Below are 21,540 nucleotides of genomic sequence, written 5' to 3'. Positions count from 1 at the left end.
TATGTCTGTGTTTTTTTAACCCTGCCAGGCTCCTCCTGAATGTGACTTTTGCTCTGGCACTTAGAAACCCTCATCAATGGCATTCTTTGTCCTCCTTTCCATTTGTACTGGCAGCTGAGAAATTTGGCAATTCCTTACATAGTGAGTAATAGTAATACTTCTTTGCAGATGTAATGCACTATATAAATGGCAAGTCCTGTATAAACACTAAATAATTAGTCTTTGTAATAACCCTAACAAGATAGGGTGTAAAGTTCTCTGTTTTGTATGGAAATAACTGAGCCACTGTGAATTAAAATTGTGGGCGAGTAGCGGGATGCATGTGGTTACTCTGAAATTCCTGACTTCTGTTTTTTTGACTCCCAAATAAGCGCTATCTACAAATGGTGTTTTACAAATGCTGTACTTTTCATTAATAAATCCATTTAGATTATAGTTGAAAGTGTGTAAAATTCAAACATCTAGTAAGCTACTGACATCTTTAAATGAGAACATATGATTTTAGCAACCTAACTCTGGCAGTTCACTTTTTAATGATCTCCCAGATAGCAAGTCTGTTGCGTATTAACTGTTTGAATGTTGATACTCATTGAGGTACATATACCTTTCCCTGGAATGCATCATAGGTTTAATGTAAGTCGAGTATGTAATGTAAATTGAGTATGCCAAACTTCCCTCCTCTCTGTCTTGATGACTTGGTGCCAGTGTAATAAACTCTAGGGTGCCTCTTGAAGCACACATGAGTCCTGAAGTAGAATAATGAAACCAGAAAGCAATGACTGCAACGAGCCATGAGGACTTTTCCTAGGAAGTGTCATCATTTTGCTGCCCATGTTTCTGCAGAATGGGAGTGTAGGTTAAGCTTGGACCCAACCTGGAATTCTAGCTGTTGTTTTTAAAAAAGCAAGGATTGCTTGTCCCCATTGCCGCCACCCAGCAGAGCACAGAGGCATACAGCTGCGTTTAAGCCTGTTACTCCATTCCATGTTGTTTAAAACAAAAACCATTGGTTTGGTCATATATACACTATTGATACTGTGTATAAAATAACTAGATAACTAATGAGAACCTGCTGTATAGCTCAGGGAACCCTACTCAGTGTGTCTGGTGATCTAAATGGGAAGGAAATCCAAAAAAGAGGGGATATGTAGATATACACATACATGTAGGTGATTCACTTTGCTGTAGAGTAGAAATTAACACAATATTGTAAAAGAACTAAACTCCAATAATTCTTTTTAAAGAACAAAGCAAAAAATAATACACTACTATTAGTTACTTCCATTTTGGTACTAACTTCTCTATTTGCACGGCTCTGTATTCATTGCTAGTTAAGAGAGTGATACTTGACATCCATCCTTACTATGTTACTTTTTCAGAATGTACACTTTTTTATTTAAGTACTGCTTTAAAAGCTTCAGTAGTTGAGAAAATAAGTGCTTTAAACAGCATATTTTCTTCCAGGATCTTAAGCAAAGCATAATTTAAGGTTTCAAAATAAAGTTGCATGCTATGAAAATCACAAGTGGGAGATGATGTAATTATTGAAGAGCATTCATAGATATATATTCAAATTGTAAAAAGTAAATGTGCACCCTTTAGGAAACAGTCATGACTAAATCATAACTGTATGCAAAATTGATGTGTACATGCATGATTTTAAAAATCAAATGCCTTAGCTTTAGAATATGATGCTATAAAGATGTACTTCATGAAAGATTATTTTATATGTTATCAGTTCAGTTTTTTCAATTGGTTAAAATATCTTTCTGTACATTCATCCTTTTCTTGAAATGCTTTTGTAAGTTTGGAATTATGATTTTATTTTGAGAAATGTTAAGGAGTTTTGAAAACTTTTGTACCCCAGATAACACTGTGCTCTTCTGGGTAATGTTGTGAGCTTAAAAAATAAGAATGCAAAATAGTTATAAAAACATTGTTGATACACTTCCATAGCTGGATCCTAAAGGATATATCTGAGTACAAAGTAACCTGCAGTAAATCTTATTATATTACCATTTCCATCCAAGGTTAAGATTAATGTTGTTTCTTGACCTACTTCACCATTTATGTAAACTGCACTGCAAGAAAAATACAAAACCTATGCCAGTTTTCATAAAAGCTTAGCACAGACGCCAAGCACAAAGTATGTGCTTAGTGCAAATGTGTTAAAAAGGGAATGATAGTTATTTTAAAATTAAGTACTATTTACTTGTGTTAGATAGGCATTTAGATAGATAACTAAAAGTATCAAAGAGGTAATATAATCTCTGCCAGTTAAAGACAAGATAAGCTATTAGTGATTTTGAAAGCAATTGAAGTGATACATTGTAACCCAGGCAGGCTGAGCATCCTTGAAGTTGTCCTCTTTGGGAATATACTTCCTTATTTACTTTCTCCTCAACTATGCCCTGTTTTTAAGGGTTTCATTCATTTTTTTTTTTTCTTTCCCCTGGACCAGCTTACTCCTATTTGCTGTGAGGCTTCATTTCACTGACAAAGTAATCTTTTTTAATAGAAAGACAAATTCCCAGGACTGCATATTATCTTCCTCTGCTTTCCCCAAGACACTCGCTTCGAATTAAAATGCCCATATTTAATTAAAATGCATATTATTGTACAGCTTTTCCAATCATTTTGTTGTTGAAATAGAAGAATAAAAGCATGACATATGTAGTAAAAGTGCAACACGTCTTCTGAATGATTTATAATTCTCAGTATGCCACTGAAAGTATGCAATGGCCTCTTCCAAACGTGGAAAAGTCTGAGAAAATACAAAAATGCAGAATATATTCAGAGGCAGCCGTTTGTTTAAGTGTCAAGAAGGATATTTCTCATGCAACTTCGGTTCTAATGGGAAGAGGCTGAAGTATTTATTATAGCTATGTATTTAGAATTGTGCACATGCTACTAAGACTAGACGTAATCAAGTTGGTCGAAAAGTGTCCTTGATAGACTCTGCTCCTGTCTTTACAAATTCCTTATTTGTAAAATGAAACTAATAAGGTCACTTTTTGATAGCTTTGGTATGAGGATTATATGAGTGGATACCTGGCATGGTTGCTTATATAGTAAGTGTCCAATAAATGTCACTCATTGCTAACATTATTATTATACTGCTAACATTATCATTGTTATTATTTATGTGATGAGCTTCTCTCCTCCTGAGGAGGCTTAGATGATTAATTTCTAAAAGAAGTTTGAATTCCACATCTCTTAGTCCCCTAACTACCCCAAGATTCTGAGATTCATGTAACCAGAGTATTATAGTTCACAGCTGTTCACCACATGATTAGGAAACAAAATTGCTTTTAGGAGCATTTGAGCCTCAACAAAATCGAGTAGTCGTGAGACCGCAGTGCACTGATATACAATCACTGGTAAATCAAACCTTCTGTAATAATGAAGTGGATTTGCTGCAAATAGGTTAGACAGGAAAATTGCATTTTACAGTAAAATGGTGACAAGTAAAACATTTTAAAAAGAGAACTGTCTTGAAAATCAGGATGCAAATGTTCTCTTTTGGTCTCTTCCTGACAAATAACACAGGCTAGTGACAAAGTTGGGACTCAGTTGCCTCTAATTGCGATATGAATTACATGTTATCAAAGACCACTGCCCTTTCTGTAATTTTATGCTTCATTCAGTTCTAAGATTTCCCACAATGTGTGTGTTGCAAATATTAAAATCTCCATGATATTTAAAGTTTCTGTTTATTTTTTTCACTTTGCCACGTGTCTTTTCAGTATTAGCCAAATAGGTTGACAAATCACCACTGAATGTTAGAACCCTTTTCTGAAAACATTCAGTTAATCTGAGAACTGCATTACAATTGATGTTCAGTTCAGTCGCTCAGTCATGTCCGACTCTTTGCAATCCCATGAACCGCAGCACGCCAGGCCTTCCTGCCCATCACCAACTCCCAGAGTCCACCCAAACCCATGTCCATCGAATCGATGATGCCATCCAACCATTTCATCTTCTGTAGTCCTCGTCTCCTCCTGCCCTCAATCTTTTCCCAGCATCAGGGTCTTTTCCAATGAATCAGCTCTTCACATCAGGTGGCCAAAGTTTTGGGGTTTCTGCCTCAATATCAGTCCTTCCAATGAACACTCAGGACTGATCTCCTTTAGAATGGACTGGTTGGATTTCCTTGTAGTCCCAGGGACTCTCAAGAGTCTTCTGCAACACCACAATTCAAAAGCATCAATTCTTTGGTGCTCAGCTTTCTTTTTAGTCCAACTCTCACATCCATACATGACTACTGGAAAAACCATAGCCTTGGCTAGACGGACCTTTGTTGACAAAGTAATGTCTCTGCTTTTTAATGTGCTGTCTAGGTTGGTCATGGAGAAGGCAATGGCACCCCACTCCAGTACTCCTGCCTGGAAAATCCCATGGATGGAGGAGCCTGGTAGGCTGCAGTTCATGCTAAGGGTCGGACACAACTGAGCAACTTCCCTTTCACTTTTCACTTTCATGCATTGGAGAAGGAAATGGCAACCCTCTCCAGTGTTCTTGCCTGGAGAATCCCAGGGACGGGGCAGCCTGGTGGGCTGCTGTCTGTGCGGTCGCACAAAGTCGGACATGACTGAAGTGACTTAGCAGTAGCAGGTTGGTCATAACTTTCCTTCCAAGGAGTAAGCGTCTTTTAATTTCGTGGCTGCAATTGCCATCTGCAGTGATTTTGGAACCCCCCAAAATAAAGTCAGCCATTCTTTCCACTGTTTCCCCATCTATTTGCCATGAAGTGACGGGACCAGATGCCATGATCTTCAGTTTCTGAATGTTGAGCTTTAAGCCAGCTTTTTCACTCTCCTCTTTCACTTTCATCAAGAGGCTTTTTAGTTCCTCTTCACTTTCTGCCATAAGGGTGGTGTCATCTGCATATCTGAGGTTATTGATATGTGATGTATGGCTTTTCGAAAACAAAAATGATTATGTGTTTTGTTTTATTTTGTTTTAAAAAGTAAACTTTAACTGGTCATTCTTTTTAGATCAAAACGTTTCCCAAGAGTTAAAGATTCAGTGAAGCTTATGTTTGTTTGTTTTTTTTCCAGTTTAACAGAATGAAGGAAAACGAGGAGTTGAGCCAAATGGCATGTACCAACCTGTAAACATAAAACAATTAGATAAATATGGAAGAAATATAATATTAGATGGAACTGGGATTTAACAGTTTTTAAGTGATATCTACTTGAATCTATTATATATGCTATTTGCTCTCTTTTAATATTTAAATTGATATTAAATCTTGTTTTCAAAAGTTAGTTCCATATTTTAAAATTTCATACTATTCAAGTCAAAAAACATTTGAAAATATACACTTCAATCAATAGAGAAGTTAGAGAATAAAAGGAGATTTTTAAATAATATCCAGGTTTGATTTTACTCACGGATATGATTGGTTTTTCTGCCAAGACATTGCCAATCATTTGAATTCAGTTTTTATTTTAATCACTTAAATATACACATTAATTAAGAAAATTGGATAATTTAACTAAAAGTTCATATAATTTTATAATGTGATATGTACTTTTTTTCCCCCCAAAAGGAAATGTTCATGGCAAGTAAGAAGAAAACTTGCTTTTATAGAAGAGAGAAAAAAACTTAATTTCATAACTTTATGCAGTGTTGGCTGTAGCCATAGGCAATCCTGGAGTTTTATGTTTTACAGCTGCAAAAATAATTACATGAGCATTATCTAAGCAATGATCTTTAATGGATTACATTTTGTTAGCTTTTCATTATATACTATAAAAACCCAAATAACATAGTAAATGGAAAAAAAAACCTTGATTTATCCGACTTAGACCTTTGATATTTTTGAAAGACATTTTATTATTCATTGCTTTATTTGAGATATGATCTCAATTTGTAAATAAGATCTAGTGTTACTAAATTGGTTTTTAGCTCACCAAGCAGAAAAGCTGTACAAACTATTTATTTTTAGTTGAAAATTATGTCACTTTTGCATGTATCAAGAGTTTTAAATATTTTCAAAAGTGTTATCTTAGATTTAATAATGTGATCCAGCAAAAGCACTTACTATTTGTTAAGGTCAATTCATTTGCTTTTTTAATAAACCTTACATTTTATTTGTGGCACATCTTAACACATAATGGTAATATAAGTTCATGAATGGTGGAAGTCTTTGTACTCTGTTCATTTATAATGTGCTAACAGTAGCTGCAAGTTTCAGTTCAACATGGTTTATCTGTGTGTCTATGTAATAGATAATAGATATAGATATTTTATTACAATTAATAAATATTGTGTCTACTGAAGTTAGACTTAACAACAGTGTGGTGTGATCATATTTCCTTTTTCCTTTTACTCATCTTTCCAAAGATGGAGACACAGGTCTCCTCCTTAAAGTGGTATTTTCCAAGTGTTAAAATTGTTCTGTTGTGCCCAGGTTTTCTTAATAGATAGATGAAAAAAATGATTTTGTTTGAGTGAATATTATGGCTTACTCAGATGTATGCACACAGTTAGCTGGCATCAAGGAAGGAAAAGTGGAGAACTGCAAGAGTAAAGTATTAGGATTTTGTAAGCCTCTAAGCTTATTTGGAGGTTTGAAACCAAAATTTAAGGGTGACTTTTGAAATCATAGGGTTTTTTTTTCATTGTAGTACTTCATCCATGAAAATATTTTTAAATGACATTGGAACGGAAAGACATTCATTCCAATACAGAATTGTAGTATCAGATATTTAATTCAATAGATTTTTAAAGATAAATAATATTTATCACTTCAAATCTATGCACTTAACATACTAATGAACATTTTTAGTATCAGGTTAAACTACTAAAATTGGTCAATGTTTATTACACATTGGGGGAAAATGGGAGAAAGGTAGCTAACATTTTTGGACTTATCATTGAAGAGGGCATCTGCATGCCTGCTTTGTAAACATGGAAACAGAAGTGTTAAGTAATGTGTTTGAGATTTCCTACCCTGTAAGCAGCAGAGCTGTGATTTCAGACCAATCCCAAAAAATTAGGATTTCTTAATGTTGGCAAGATAATGAGGACAGTTATACTGTATTAACTCTTTTTCAAATACATGTTTAATTTCCACATTTTATTCCAATAATTGCAAACTGAATAATGCTGTTTCAGAGTTTGTTAGTATTAATATCCATTTGAGCTTATAGTATGAAGTTTCCTCTTCTAAAAACTATGTTTAATAATATAAATGATGTTAATAATATCTCTCATACTGAGCAGGTTTGAGAATTAAATAAAATATTATGTTGCTGTTGTTGTTTAGTCACCTAGTCACGTCTGACTCTTTGTGACCCCGTGGACTGCAGCATGCCAGGCCTCCCTGTCCGTTGTCATCTCCTGGAGTTTGTCCAAGTTCATGTTCATTGCATCAGAGATGCCTTCCAGCCATCTCATCCTCTGATGCTCTCTTCTCTCCTTCTGCCCTTAATCTTTCCCAGCATTAGGGACTTTTCCAGTGAGTCATCTGTTCACATCAGATGACCAAAATACTGGAACTTCAGCTTCAGCATCAGTCCTTCCAGTGAATATTCAGGGTTGATCTTCCTTAAGATTTATTGGTTTGATCTTGTTGCTGTCCAAGGGATTTGCAGGAGTCTTCTCCAGCTCCACAATTCGAAAGCATCAATTCTTTGGCATTCTGGCTTCTTTACAGTTCAACTCTCACAACCATTCATGACCACTGGGAAGACCATAGCCTTGTCTATACAGACCCTTGTCGGCAGAGTAATGTGTCTGCTTTTCAACACAGTCTAGGTTTGTCATCGCTTTCCTGCCAAGAAGCAATTGTCTTCTGCGGTCACCGTCCACAGTGATTTTGGAGCCCAAGAAGAGGAAATTTGTCACTGCTTCTACCTTTTCCCCTTCTATTTGCCATGCAGTAATGGGGCCGGATGCCATGATCTTAGTTTTTTTAATATTTAGTCTTAAGCCTGCTGTTTTACTCTCTTCCTTCACCCTCATCTTTAGTTCCTTTTGTTTAGACTCTTTAGTTCCACTTTGCTTTCTGCCATTAGAGTGGTATAAACTGCATATCTGAGATTGTTGATGTTTCTTCTGCCTATCTTGATTCCAACTTGTAACTCATCCAGCCCAGCATTTCTCATGATGTGCTCAGCATACAGGTTAAACAGGGTGACAACAGACAGCCCCGTACTCCTTTCTCGATCTTGAACCAATCAGTTGTTCCATACAGGGTTCTAACTGTTGCTTCTTGCCCTGCATACAGGTTTCTCAGGAGACAGGTATTCCCATCTCTCTAGTTTGTTATGATCCACACAGTCAAAGGCTTTAGCATAGTCAATGAAACAGAGATAGATGTTTTTCTGAATTTCCCTTACTTTCTCTATAATCCAGTGAATGTTGGCAATTTGATCTCTAATTCCTCTTCCTTTTTTATACCCAGGTTGGACATCTGGAATTTCTTGCTTCATGTAATGCTGAAGCCTAGCATGCAAGATTTTAAGTATGACGTTACTAGCATGGTAGATGAGTGTGATTGTCCAATGGTTAGCACATTCTTGTGAACTGGGATGAGGACTGGCCTTTTCCAGTCCTGTGGCCACTGCTGTCTCTTCCAGATTTGCTGACATAATGAATGCAAAACCTTGATGGGATCATCCTTTAAGGATTTGAATAGCTCTGCTGAAATTTGATCACATTCACTAGCAGTGCTTCTTAAGGCTCACTTGACTTCTCACTCCAGAATGTCTGGCTCTGGGTGACTAACCATACCACCATAGTAATCTGGTTCATTAAGATCTTTTTTATATACTTCTTCCATGTATTCTTTCCATTTCTTCTTGACCCCTTCAGCATCTACTAGGTCTCTGCCATTTTTATCCTTTATTGTGCCAATCTTCGGGTGGAATGCTCCCTTGATGTTTCCAATTTTCCTTAAGAGATCTCTAGTCTTTCTACTTTTGTTGTTTTCTTCTATTATTAATATGTACCCCCTCATGCGAAGAGTTGACTCATTGGAAAAGTCTCTGATGCTGGGAGGGATTGAGGGTAGGAGGAGAAGGGGATGACAGAGGATGAGATGGCTGGATGGCATCACCGACTCTATGGACGTGAGTTTGAGTGAACTCTGGGAGATGGTGATGGACAGGGAGGCCTGGCGTGCTGCGATTCATGGGGTCGCAAGGAGTCGGACACGACGGAGCGACTGAACTGAACTGAACCCCCTACCAAATCCACACAAACTGAAAAGTAAAGAACATACAAAATGACACTATTGGCAGCAATGCTGGTGTCATCATTGCTGCCTTTTAACATTGCCCCGTACTCTGTGATAATGAAAAACACAGTATTTTGAATTTAGTAATTTTGCAAATATGTCTAAAGTTTTTATAATGGGCATATATAAATTGTAGTGATTTGAGACTCTAATACACTAGTTTGAAATATCTTTAAAATACCTCAATCAAATCCATGTCGGAAATATATTTTACTTTAATATTTTTGCTTGCATGTATATGTATTCATTTAGTGATAGAAAGAATCACCCCAATGTGTCATGTAAGTAAAAGGAGGGTTCAATTATGTTCATTAGTACATGGATGAGAAAATGTGGGCAGTAGGTAGAGAAGAAATGCAAGTAAGAGATAAGCCAGAAGCTGTCAGGGCACTAGGCAGCAGAAAACACTTGCCCACTGGCCTATGAAGAATATCAAATTATCCCCATTGTGTGTGTAAGGCCAGATATCATTATTAAACTGCATACGTCTGTAAGTAGCTATGGATTTTCCAAGATGTATTGAGATAGCTGTTAGCAGTCATTTACTACAATAAATATGTCCTTTGTGAAGTTCAGGGATAAGGGCTGTATATATCGCCATTGAGTGTAATGATTTAATCTTGTTCCTACAGTACTACGGGATGACTTCAGACAAAACCCTTCCGATGTCATGGTGGCCGTGGGAGAGCCTGCAGTGATGGAATGCCAGCCCCCACGAGGCCATCCCGAGCCCACCATTTCATGGAAGAAAGATGGCTCTCCACTGGACGATAAAGACGAAAGAATAACTGTGAGTATTTAACTCAGCAGTGGGGAACATTTATAAATCTCACTGTATGGGTCTCCAACAAAGAAAAAGAGAAAAACATGATTCTTTTAAACACAGGACTGCAACAGCTTTCATTTTCATTTCTTCTTTAAAAGAAATGTTTTCATTCTCCCTGTATTGACATAAAAATAAAAGGAATATGCATGTTGTTTAGTTTGCTACTCAGTAAAAGAAAAGTATAATTTCACTGTCTGAGAGTTAACACTTTGATGTATGACATAATTATTTTAGTAACTCTGGTCATATCCCATTTCTAGATGTTACAGCAAAAAATTGTAAATGGTATTCAGAAATACAGTATAATTTCCAGAAAGAAGCTTAAGTCACTTCAGAATTTTTATCTTTCTCCTTTTTACATTGCTTTTGTGTTCCATAGAGTTAGATGTCATTTCTAAAAAGTAAAATCTTATTCTGAATGATGGTTAATGATGGATTGGCCTCATTGCAAAATAAAATAATGTGACCAGATTGTTGGATTTTGAATTTCTGCTGTGATACAAGTAGAGAAGTAAGCTATCTGTAATAAGTAATGATGCTTTTTTTTTTCTTGTTAACAGCAATTCGATGAGACTTCTTTGCTTTTTTTTGTCTTACAAGGAATTGACCAAAGTACCTAAGTAACTGAACTCTCGTTGATTCTATGACTGTACAATATTCTCCTTCACTGTTTTTTTTGTTGTTGTTATTGATGTTGTTGTTCATGTTGCTGTTGTTGGGTCGCTCAATCATGTCTGATTCTTTGCGACCCTTGACTGCAGCATGCAAGGCTTCCCTGTTCACCATCTCTCGGAGCTTTTCAAACTCATGTCCATTGAGTCAGTGATACCATCCAACCATCTCATCTTTTGTCCTCTGTTGTCCCCTTCTCCTCCTGCCTTCAATCTTTCCCAGCATCAGGGTCTTTTCTAATGAGTCAGCTCTTTGCATCAGGTGGCCAAAGCTTTGGAGCTTCAGCTTCATCATCAGCCATTCTAATGAATACTCAGGATTGATTTCCTTTTGGATTGACTGGTTTGATCTCCTGTGAATTTATGGACCAAGAGTTAAAGTTTCCCAGGAGAATGTGTGTGTAAAGCAAAGGTCTTCACTAATGTTGAAGAAAAAAGTTGTAATAATTGTATAGGACCACGTAATCCTAATAAATGCTTGTACTGTTTCTGAACAACTAGTTAACAGATCAGTATGAAAATTAAGTAGTGGAAAAAAAAAAAGAGAGAGTTGTGGTGGACAGAGATTTAGAGACCTTATAGTAAAGCAAACTTTTTTTTTTTCTGCACTGATCTGAACTAGCATGAGTTTCTCAAATGATTTTTTTAATTTTATGATTTAGTGTGAGAAGGACTTAGCTCTACTTTTATGAGATGCTGAAAAGCCACATAGCAAAGTGGCTTCTGATGTCTCATATGCAAAAACACTGATTTGGGAAAAAAGAATCAAGAACACAGGGGAATAGAGTTTAGGGCCGAGTGCTCCTTTTGTTATTGATAACAGATTCCTTTTAGACTTATGGAAAATTAAGATAAAGTTTCCCTTTAAAAATATATTTTAAGTCATTTGATGACTCTTATCTGTAATTTCCATTTCCCTCCCTAATAATTCAAACTCATTAACATCATTATCATCCATCTCCTCCTCAGCTGTTTCCTGTTTGTGTTTAATACAAATTAATGCTAGATTTCTCAGCATTGGAGATGCAGCTTTAACAGAAATCTGGCAATGCTCTTCTGAAGCTATAGTCTGTGATTAATTATACAGGTAAAAACATAGTAGACAGTGTAACATGTAGTGTGTTAGACTATAATAAGTCCTATGAAAATAATGATGCGGTAGACAGATTAATTAGGATTGGGGTAGAATTTCAATTTTAAATATTAATAGAGGACAAGAAATGTTTCACATGAAGATGTGAAAAAAACTGAAGGAGGGAGAGAGAGTGCTCAGACAAAATAGTAAGTTCAAAGACCCTAAGTCAGGATGTACCTCTAACATTCAAAACAAAAGGCGGAATAGTCATTGTGGATGGAGCAGAATGAGCAGAGGGAGGTTTGTAGGAGATGGCATCAAGGATGACAACTAGTCATAAAAAAGAATGAAATAGCAAAATGGTTGCTGTTGTTGTTCAGTAGCTCAGTTGTGTCTGACTCTTTGCAACTCATGAACTGCAGGACGCCGGGCTTCTCTGTCCATCACTATCTCCCTAAGTTTGTTCAAACTCATGTCCATTGAGTCAGTGCTGCCATCCAACCATCTCATCTTCTGTCCTCCACTTCTCTTGCCCTCGATTTTTCCCAGCATCAGGGTTTTTTTCCAGTGTGTCGGCTCTTCGCATCAGGTGGCCAAAGTATTTGAGCTTCAGCTTCAGCATCAGTCCTTCCAATGAATATTCAGGATCGATTTCCTTTAGGACTAACTGATTTGATCTCCTTGCTGTCCAGGGGATTCTCAAGAGTCTTCTCCAGCATTATAGTTTAAAAGTGTCAATTCATCTGCACTCAACCTTCTTTATGGTCCAACTCTCATATCCATATGTGACTACTGGAAAAACCATACCTTTCGCTATATGAACCTTTGTCAACAAAGCAATATCTCTGCTTTTTAATACACTGTCTAGCTTTGTCATAGCTATTCTTCCACGTAACAAGTATCTTTTAATTTCTCAGTTGCAGTCACCATCCACACTGATTTTGGAGCCCAAGAAAATGAAATCTAACACTATTTCCACATTTTCCCCACCTATTCGCCATGAAGTGATAGGACCAGATGCCATGATCTTAGTTTTTTAATGTTGAGTTTTAAGCCAGCTTTTTCACTCTTCACTTTTCACCTTCCATCAAGAGCCTCTTTCTGCCATTAAAGTGGTATCATCTTCATATCCGAGGTTGTTGATATTTCTCCCTGCAGTCTTGATTCCAGCTTGTGATTCATCCAGCCTGGCATTTTGTATGATGTACTCTGCATAGAAGTTAAATAACCTGGGTGACAATATACATCCTTGATGTACTCCTTTCCCAATTTGGAGCTGGTCCATTGTTCCATGTCCAGTTCTAACTATTGCTTCTTGTCCTGCATACAGGTTTCTCAGGAGGCAGGTAAGGGACCTAGAGATTGTCATACTGAGTGAAATTAAGTCAGACAGAGATGGACAAATATCATATAATATCACTTATATGTGGGGTCTAAAAAAATAAGGTACAAATGAACTTATTTACAAAACAGAGATAGAGTTACAAATGTAGAAACAAAACTTATGGTTATGAGTAAGAGAAGGCAGGGAGGGAGGAGCTGGGAGATTGGGGTTGACATATACACACTACTATATACAAAACAGATAACTAACATGGACCCACTGTATAGCACTGGGAACTCTACTCTATGCTCTGCAATGGCCTATATGGGAAAAGAGTCTTAAAAAGAGTGACTGTGTGTATATGTGTAACTGGTGCACTGTGCTGTACTGCAGAAACTAACATAACATTGTGAAGCAACTGTACTCTAATAAAAATTAAGAAAAAAAAGAAAAAGCTAACCAGACTGTCTAAGACCTTGTAGACCTTGTAAATAGTTTCACTTCCCCTCAGAACAAGGTATGAAGCATCAGAGATTTCTCAGAAGAGTCCTCCACTCTCTGGAGTACACAGTAAAGAATGGTGATGGCTGAGAACAGTGGGAGCTTTTTCAGTAATTTCTCTTAGGAGATAATTGAAGAGGAAAGGTTATGTTCCGTATCTGCTGTGAAGCAATTGCCAACAGAATTTGCTAAAAGATTGGATGTGGCTTGTGAGAAAAAGAAAAGGATTATCTTCGTCCATTGGTCTGAGCAACTGAAAAGGTCAAGATGCCATTGACAGAGATGCCATTAATTGTAGAAAGAGAAGATTTGAAATGGGAAGTATCAGGAGCTCAGTTTTAGACACTGTGATTTTGAAATTCTTCTTAGATATCCAAGTATAAACGTCAGATGAGCAGTTGGAAACATGAGTCAGAACATCAGAGTTGAGGTTGAGGTTGGAGAAAAATTTGAGCTGTGGTAGACAAAACAAGTACTCATTACCAGGCAGTCCTCCCCTCCTTCTGGGCAGAAGAAAGGTTTTGCTTCCCAGTTTCCTTGCTATGGGGCAACCCATTTGGCTGGTTCAGCTTCATGAGCTAAGAGTGAAAATTAAAGATGTTAAATACTAGTGAGTGATTCTCCAGCACTCTTTCTCTTTACCATGTGGCAACCAAGGACATGGGTTTGGGTGGACTCTGGGAGTTGGTGATGGACAGGGAGCCCTGGTGTGCTGTGGTTCATGGGATCGCAAAGAGTCGGACATGACTGAGTGACTGAACTGAACTGAACCAAGGAAGACACATGTTCCAGGACACCCAAAGAGCCTGGGTGCCTGAGTTAGGTGTAGCAGAACTTTCCACCTCAAACTCCTGTCTTCCCCTGGTGGTCATGTAGAAAGAAGGAGAAATAAGTTTTTGTTGTCGTAAATCACAGAGAATTTCTTAGCAGAGACTCATTAGCCTATCTTAATGAATATGGGTGTCATCAGCATGTACATATTACTTAAATAACAGGAGACTGAAATCACCAAGGGAGTGATTATACATAGAAAGGGAAAGAGATTCAGTGTTCAGCTCTCAGGGAAAAGAGGCAGAAAGAGCAGTGGAGACTGAAAGGAAGCAGTCAGTAAGAAAAGAAGAAAACCAGAAGGGCGGCCAACTGAAGATAGTGCTTTAAGGAGGTTGCAGTGACTGAGTCAGTTGCAGCCTGTAGATCAGATAATAGAAGGATTGAGAATTGATCATTGGAATTGACAACTTGGTGGTCATTAATGACCTTGACAATAGCAGTTTCAGTTTAATAGTGGGATTAAAACTCGCTGAACTGGTTCAAAAGAAATTGGAAAGATTGAAATCAGGCACGTTAGAATTGTATAGCCAATTCTTTCTGTATGGTATCTAATAAAATAGTTAAAACATAAAGGTGTTGTAGCATCACATTTTGAAAGTATTAGTTAATCTTAAAGGTTTTGTTTTGTGTGTATGCATATATATATATATGCATTTCTTGTGGCAAAAAAGGTGTAAAACTGCTATGGTAAATTTTATTTTTAAAAAAATTCTTGGAACTTCCTTTTATATGTAAAACTGCTATGGTAAATTTTATATTTTTAAAAATTCTTGGAACTTCCTTTTATATATTAAACTAGACGAAATGTTGTGGTTTATGCCAAAGTGCTTTATTACAGAATTTTCATTTACATCTTACTATGTAGAAGATGCTAGCCTATAAATAAAGGACACCAATGCCTCCACACATTAGTAGCTTAAAATCAGTATAAAAACAACCTCGTATCAGGAATCAAACACTTTAATGTTGAAATAACCTATGACTATGAAACAATGCCAAGATGTTAATGTATAAATAATTTTAAAATCATTTAAACGCTGCCAACATGATGATCCATGATAGTGTTCCATATGCCAGGAAGTTGTAACATTTTGAAACTTTTACTGTTTCTAAAACCATCTGTGTGTTTTGTGTAAATTATGACTGTTAAACTGATAAAACACTGGAGGTAAAAAAGCATATTTATACATGCAGGGAAATGATGAAAAATCAGCAGTTTGTATACAAAATTGCTGCTCTTATTTAGATCATAATTGTTTTTGTTGGATTTTCTTCCCTTAAGCAAATTAAAATTGAGTAATTAAAACAAAAACTTAAAACAGAAACATAATGCCTGATGTTAATTCTAATTCTTTTTTTTCAAAAATGCAAAGTAAATTCTTAAGAGATGTTGGTTATTAGATATTTTTTGTGGTTCTTCTTTCCTCAGCTTTGTTCTTGAATGATTGTTTTCATTTCTATTGTCCAAGTACTTTGCCAAATGTGTTGAGTACAGACAAACAGGAGATTAAAGCACATATTATCTTTATGAAAGGCATATGAAGATTGCATGATTATTGCTACAGTTTTGGTTATAGGAATTTCTAGGGTTCTTTAATGTGGTGGCTTTCTTTGTTGAAAATTTAAAGTACAATGCTCCCAGCTGTAGGAACAAAGCCACACCCTACAAAAAAGGAAAATATGTAATTGAATTGTAACTGCACCTGCATTTTTGATGTTCTAAGTCATTTCTTTTTACCCTGACCAGTATTCCAAGCCAAATTTTAGATCTATCATGATTATAAACCAGGAATATATAAAAAGCATTTTCTTATTTTCCTACCTGAGAGGAGAATCTTTTAGAAATTTTTTGGCATGTATTTCTTAGAATAATTTGAAAGAGGCATTAGATGGTTTTTGTCTCTAGTGTTCTTTCTTTCTTGTCTTCCCCCACCCAAACCTGAGCATGTATATTGCGAATGAGAAATAGAAGGGAAGGCTGGATTAAATAGATTTACTCCATATATCTGAAACTTAGACATAACCAGTATTATTAATAAATGAATTCTTCCCATAGAAGTGAGAGGACCTAAGACATTATTTTTTTTGCTGTAGAACATTTAAATATACTTTATAAAAAGTGATCTATTGCTTTTATTTCACTATGTTTTGGAAATATTGTACTTAAATTCAAGATTTTTAAAAAATTATTTCTTTTTGGCTGTGCTGGGTCTTCACTGCTGCTGGGCTTTCTTCTAGTTGCAGTGAGTGGTGGCTACTCTTTGTTGTGGTGTGCAGACCTCTCATTCCAGTGGCTTCTCTTGTTTCCAAGTGTGGGCTCTAGGGTGCACGGACTTCAGTAGTTGCAGTGAGTGAAGCACAAGCTAAATAGTTGTGGTGCGCAGGCTTAGTTGCTCCCCAGCATGTGGGATCCTCCCGGATCAGGAATCAAACTCGTGTCTCCTGCATTAGCAGGAGGATTCTTAATCACTGATCCAGCAGGGAAGCCCCTCAAGATTATTTTGTATGAGTGGAAAACTGAGAATGTTATTAATAAGATTGGGGGAACAATACCATATATTGAGAAAAAAAAAATCTGTGTTCAAGCAAAAAAACTAAAATTGCCCTTGAATTAAAGAAAAAGATAAATGCAGTTGAAAGTACATACCACAAATAAATTCCTAGACTACAGAAGGGCATAATTGTGTATAAAGATTGTCAATTACAGAATTATGTTGCTGACAAGTAGACCCAAAAAGGCCAAGAAAAAATTGTTAGCATGATTTTGAGCTTCTGAACGGAGTGAATCATCATTGGTAAAAAAAGGAGAATAGAAGCTTACTAGTGCCAAAATATTGTGAATTGGTATTAAGCTTATTTAAAAATGTGCCATTTATTTTTAAATTTGTAGACCTGGGGTAATTTCAATATTGTTACCTTAGTAAAAACATAAGTATGTTAAAATCATGCTAGTTTTGGGAGAGTCACACAATTGTCCAATGTCTGCAGCAGGTTTCCCATATCTTCTTGATTGTTTTTCTACCAAATAAACATTCTCTTGATGGTAGCTACAGGTATGGCAGGCATTAATGTCAGAAGGAAATAGCCCATCTCTCATAGAAGATAGAAATAAAATTCATTTAATTCATTTGTAAGCATAAAAACAAATGCATTCATAAGTTAAGTGATTTAAGGTATTCAGTTGTACCTGTTGTTGTTTAGTCGCTAAGTCATGCCCCACGCTTTTGCGACCCCATGGACTGTAGCCTCCCAGGCTCCTCTGTCCGTGGGATTTCTCAGGCAAGAATACTGGTGTGAGCTGCCATTTCCTCCTCCAGGGGATCTTCCTGACCCACAGATTCAACCTGAGTTGCCTGAATTGCAGGTGAATTCTTTACCGCTGAGCCACCAGGAAAGCCCCACAATAGTTATTGTTCAGTATCACAGTCGTGTCCAACTCTTTGCGAGCCCATGGACTGCAGCATATGAAGCCTCTCTGTCCCTCACCATCTCCCAAAGCTTGCCCAAGTTCATGTCCATTGCATCAGTGATGCAATAATACTTGTGTGTGTGTGTGTGTTAGTCGCTCAGTCATGTCCGACTGTTTGCAATCCCATGAACTGTAGCCCGCCAGGCTGCTCTGTCCATGGAATTCTCCAGGCAAGAATACTGGAGTGGGTTGCCATTTCCTTCTCTAGGGGATCTTCCTGACTCAGGGATCAAACCTGGGTCTCCTGCATTGCAGGCGGATTCTTTACCATCTGAGCTGTAGGGAAGTCCCTGATTGTTGGTTATTGTAAGGACACCAACAATTTACTACTCTACTATAGTAATAATAGTAGCTATTGTGTGTTAGCACTGCCATGTACAGATTTTATATTATCTCATTTAATCCCCTTTGAAACTCAGTTAATAAGCTATGTTCTTTCCATTATGTTACACTTATACCTGTCAATTGTGTCTTAATGGAGATGAGGAGGAGGCTAACGCTAGTGATAATGATGATAAAGAGGATATTGACATTAAACACTTGATGCCACACTATGTGCCAGGCCCCATTCTAAGCACTTTATATATATATTGACCATTTTATCCTCACAGCAGTCCTGTCACATAAATACTAAAATTCCACTAATGGTTAACTCCAAATTGGCTGTGGAGACACCTGCCTTTTGTTTACTGACAGCATTTTCTAAAGGGCCTATAGATTTTCCCACTTATATAATGACTCTCAGAGTTTGCTATTAGTGCACATTTCAACTCAGAATCACAGTAACTCTTAGTCTCCACTGTGAAATATTGTCTTTGAGTTTGTAAGGGTCTGGAGAGATTAGTTCGCACAGTGGAGGTTATAGTGGTTTTGAAACTAAACTAGATGCATTTGAGAATTAGTCTGTATTATGTCCAGTAATAACAACTGTAATATAACAAAGACATATAAAATTTGAAGTTTGGTACATTCACAAAAGTGACCTATAAATGGGCAAGTTCAATCAAATAAGTTCAACTAAACCAGTTATAGTTTAACTAAGGGTTCAAATAAACTAAAACCATTTATTCTGGACAGTAGAGGTCTTTCCTCAAAAGATATTAGGAGATTTTCTAAAGAGGGATGGTAAATGACTCTTCACCATTTAGCATTTAAGGAAAGAAGGATTTATATTAAACGGGAATGAGTCAGAGAATGATTTAACTGACTGTGTAGTCAATTGTGCAATTTGTGGATTAGCTAGATTATAATTTCATCAGCTGTCCACACATCAAAAGTTATTGCAGAAAACTTAAGCAATTATGAGAAATTAAATGAGTGGGAAATTAAATAAAAATATTGATGTAGTAGCTTTGCAATTTTATATAAATACAATAAAATGTTGTAAAAGCTAAATAGTAACAATACAGTGTAGATGGTAAACATCATCCTGTACTCATTTCTGAAATTCCAGATAACTTTCTTCCAAATAACCTTTTACTGTCATTTACCCAGAATTCTGTCATTTTAGTATTTAAAAGGAGAGTTTAAAAGCCTTTCATGTTTGAAACTCTTAACTTTTAAGTTAAAATCTAGAGATGAATAATACATATTGTTTCCATCTTCTTTGTTTGTGGCTTTGACATAGCATTTTTAAATGACTTGTCTTATTTGTTGAGATAAGCTGTGCTTTAATTTTAATTTTTTTCCTACCTGTCCTCAAAGCAGCCTGCTCCAAATATGTTATATGTCTTATAGATTTTTTGTTACTTAGTTGAAAAAAATAAATTACAAAGAAATACTTTCATTATGTTACTTATTCTTATCAAAGCCATAGTCCAGAAACCATTTTATTGTCAGTTTCATCTACTTATCATATCCCTGTATTAAGACCTTATTCGTTCTTCTTTAAAAAATGTGGGGAAAATTTCAGTGTCTGTATGTTTTAGCATGAAGAGCAAGGGGATTTAGTGGCCTTTTCTTAAGGTTTTAACTTAAATAAGATGACTAACCATCCTGGTTTGCAGGGAACTGTCCTAGTGTTAGCACCAAAAAACCCAGGCCCAGGAAAATAACCTTTAGTTATCAGAAAACAGAGACAGTTGGTCACCCTATAGATGGTTTAAAGTAATTGGTTTAGATATGAAAGAGAAAACACACCAATACAGGCTATCAGTAAAATGTGGTTTAAATAGAAGAGTTGTATCTGTATCATTTCTTTCATAAGCAAGTTAAAGGTTTGAAAATCATTAGAGAAGTTCGGAGAAAAATTCAGTTATACATAAAAGATGATTTAACACCTCCCATTCCCCGTGCTACGAGGTACAATTGTTAGAATGCAGTATGTCATCAGTTCTTTTTCCAGTCCTTCTCTGCTTCCTGTGTGTCTTTGTAGGCTTCTTTGATTTCCCTTGTTGGTGTGATATTTTGGTAAAAAGCAGCTGACTCACATCCCATCCAGATCCCCAGGGTCCTCCAGATCCTTCATAAATTTGGCATTCAGCCCTCTCCTTGCCAATTGCTTCCTTTCCCCCCAATTCCCACATGTCTCCCTCCTAAGCCATCTGCTCCTCCTCCCTTCCTTCGATCAGTGCTTTCCTCTGGTCTTCCAACTTCTTTCATTGTTCAGTGTCTGTTGCTTCCTTTTCCCCTCTGTTGCCCGACAGGAAATCAACATACTTTATGCAGTTGATGTCATAGAGCCCCTTTTGCCTGAGAAGTTAAATTTGTGTTCCTGCAAAGTAAATAGGTCATTCTGTTGTGTGAAGGTCAAAGGAAACTGGCGTATTGAACCAGAATTTTTTTTCTGTCTTACATAGTTATGCACATTATATATTTCACCTTTTTTTAAGAATAAATTTTTATTCATGATTTAAATAGAAGTTAATCAGTATGAATGTATTATATGAATCATGGGACCAAAGAAATGAGTAAAAAGTAAACTTAAGTCCTATCCTACTTAATTTTCAAATTTAATCACTGAAATCCAGTGTATTAGTAAAAGTCAATATAGTTTTATATAAGACATGTAATAAATTCAGGTTTTAAAACTTATATGCATGATTTTATAGACATTTGATCTCTGTAAATTTCATTGTTTCCATCTGTGACATGAATTATCTAATAATACCTGTATTAGTTTACAGTGTCCTTGTGGGAAATCAGTGAAAAAATACATATGTCATTTTAAATGGTGACAAACTCTTTATGGATTAGTAATCAGTATTCTGGTTTTCATTATTGTTGGTATATCTGCCTGACCTCTGGATATATTCAGCAATCAAAAACTGGGTGGAAAAAAATCAGGAACTGTTTATGCCATAGCAATATCAACTTTTCCAAATAAACAAGAAGACCTTGTATAATGTATATATGAAACAGATTCGGCATTTGTTTCATCTGATTTTCTGTTTATATTGATTTACAACTGTGAGAAAACAGATTTCTACAGAATCAGCATGAGTACTTAGTACAGGTGAATATGATGAGTAAGTAATTTTTCAGACTAATACTGGTATTAAGAAACTAATTTGAATCTTTGTTCATCCTTATTGTGAAATGCAATAACCAATGGGGGACTCCACAAGAGAATTAAGCCCTAATGCCCTCAGGCA

General features: G+C 36.3%; 1 protein-coding gene across 1 annotated transcript in view; it reads left to right on the top strand.

Annotated features, from left to right (window-relative positions):
* Nucleotides 1–21,540, top strand: part of ROBO1 (roundabout guidance receptor 1) — a 448,749-nt gene that overhangs the window by 297,845 nt on the left and 129,364 nt on the right. Inside the window, exon 3 of the mRNA XM_052649948.1 lies at nt 9,883–10,040. Coding sequence (XP_052505908.1) covers nt 9,883–10,040 — 158 coding nt within the window. The remainder of the gene's footprint in view (nt 1–9,882; nt 10,041–21,540) is intronic.

This window comes from Budorcas taxicolor, chromosome 1, assembly GCF_023091745.1.
Source record: "Budorcas taxicolor isolate Tak-1 chromosome 1, Takin1.1, whole genome shotgun sequence".
Taxonomy (NCBI): Eukaryota; Metazoa; Chordata; class Mammalia; order Artiodactyla; family Bovidae; genus Budorcas; species Budorcas taxicolor.
The sequence above is the reverse complement of the archived record's forward strand: the minus strand, read 5'-3'. Positions and strand labels throughout refer to the sequence as shown.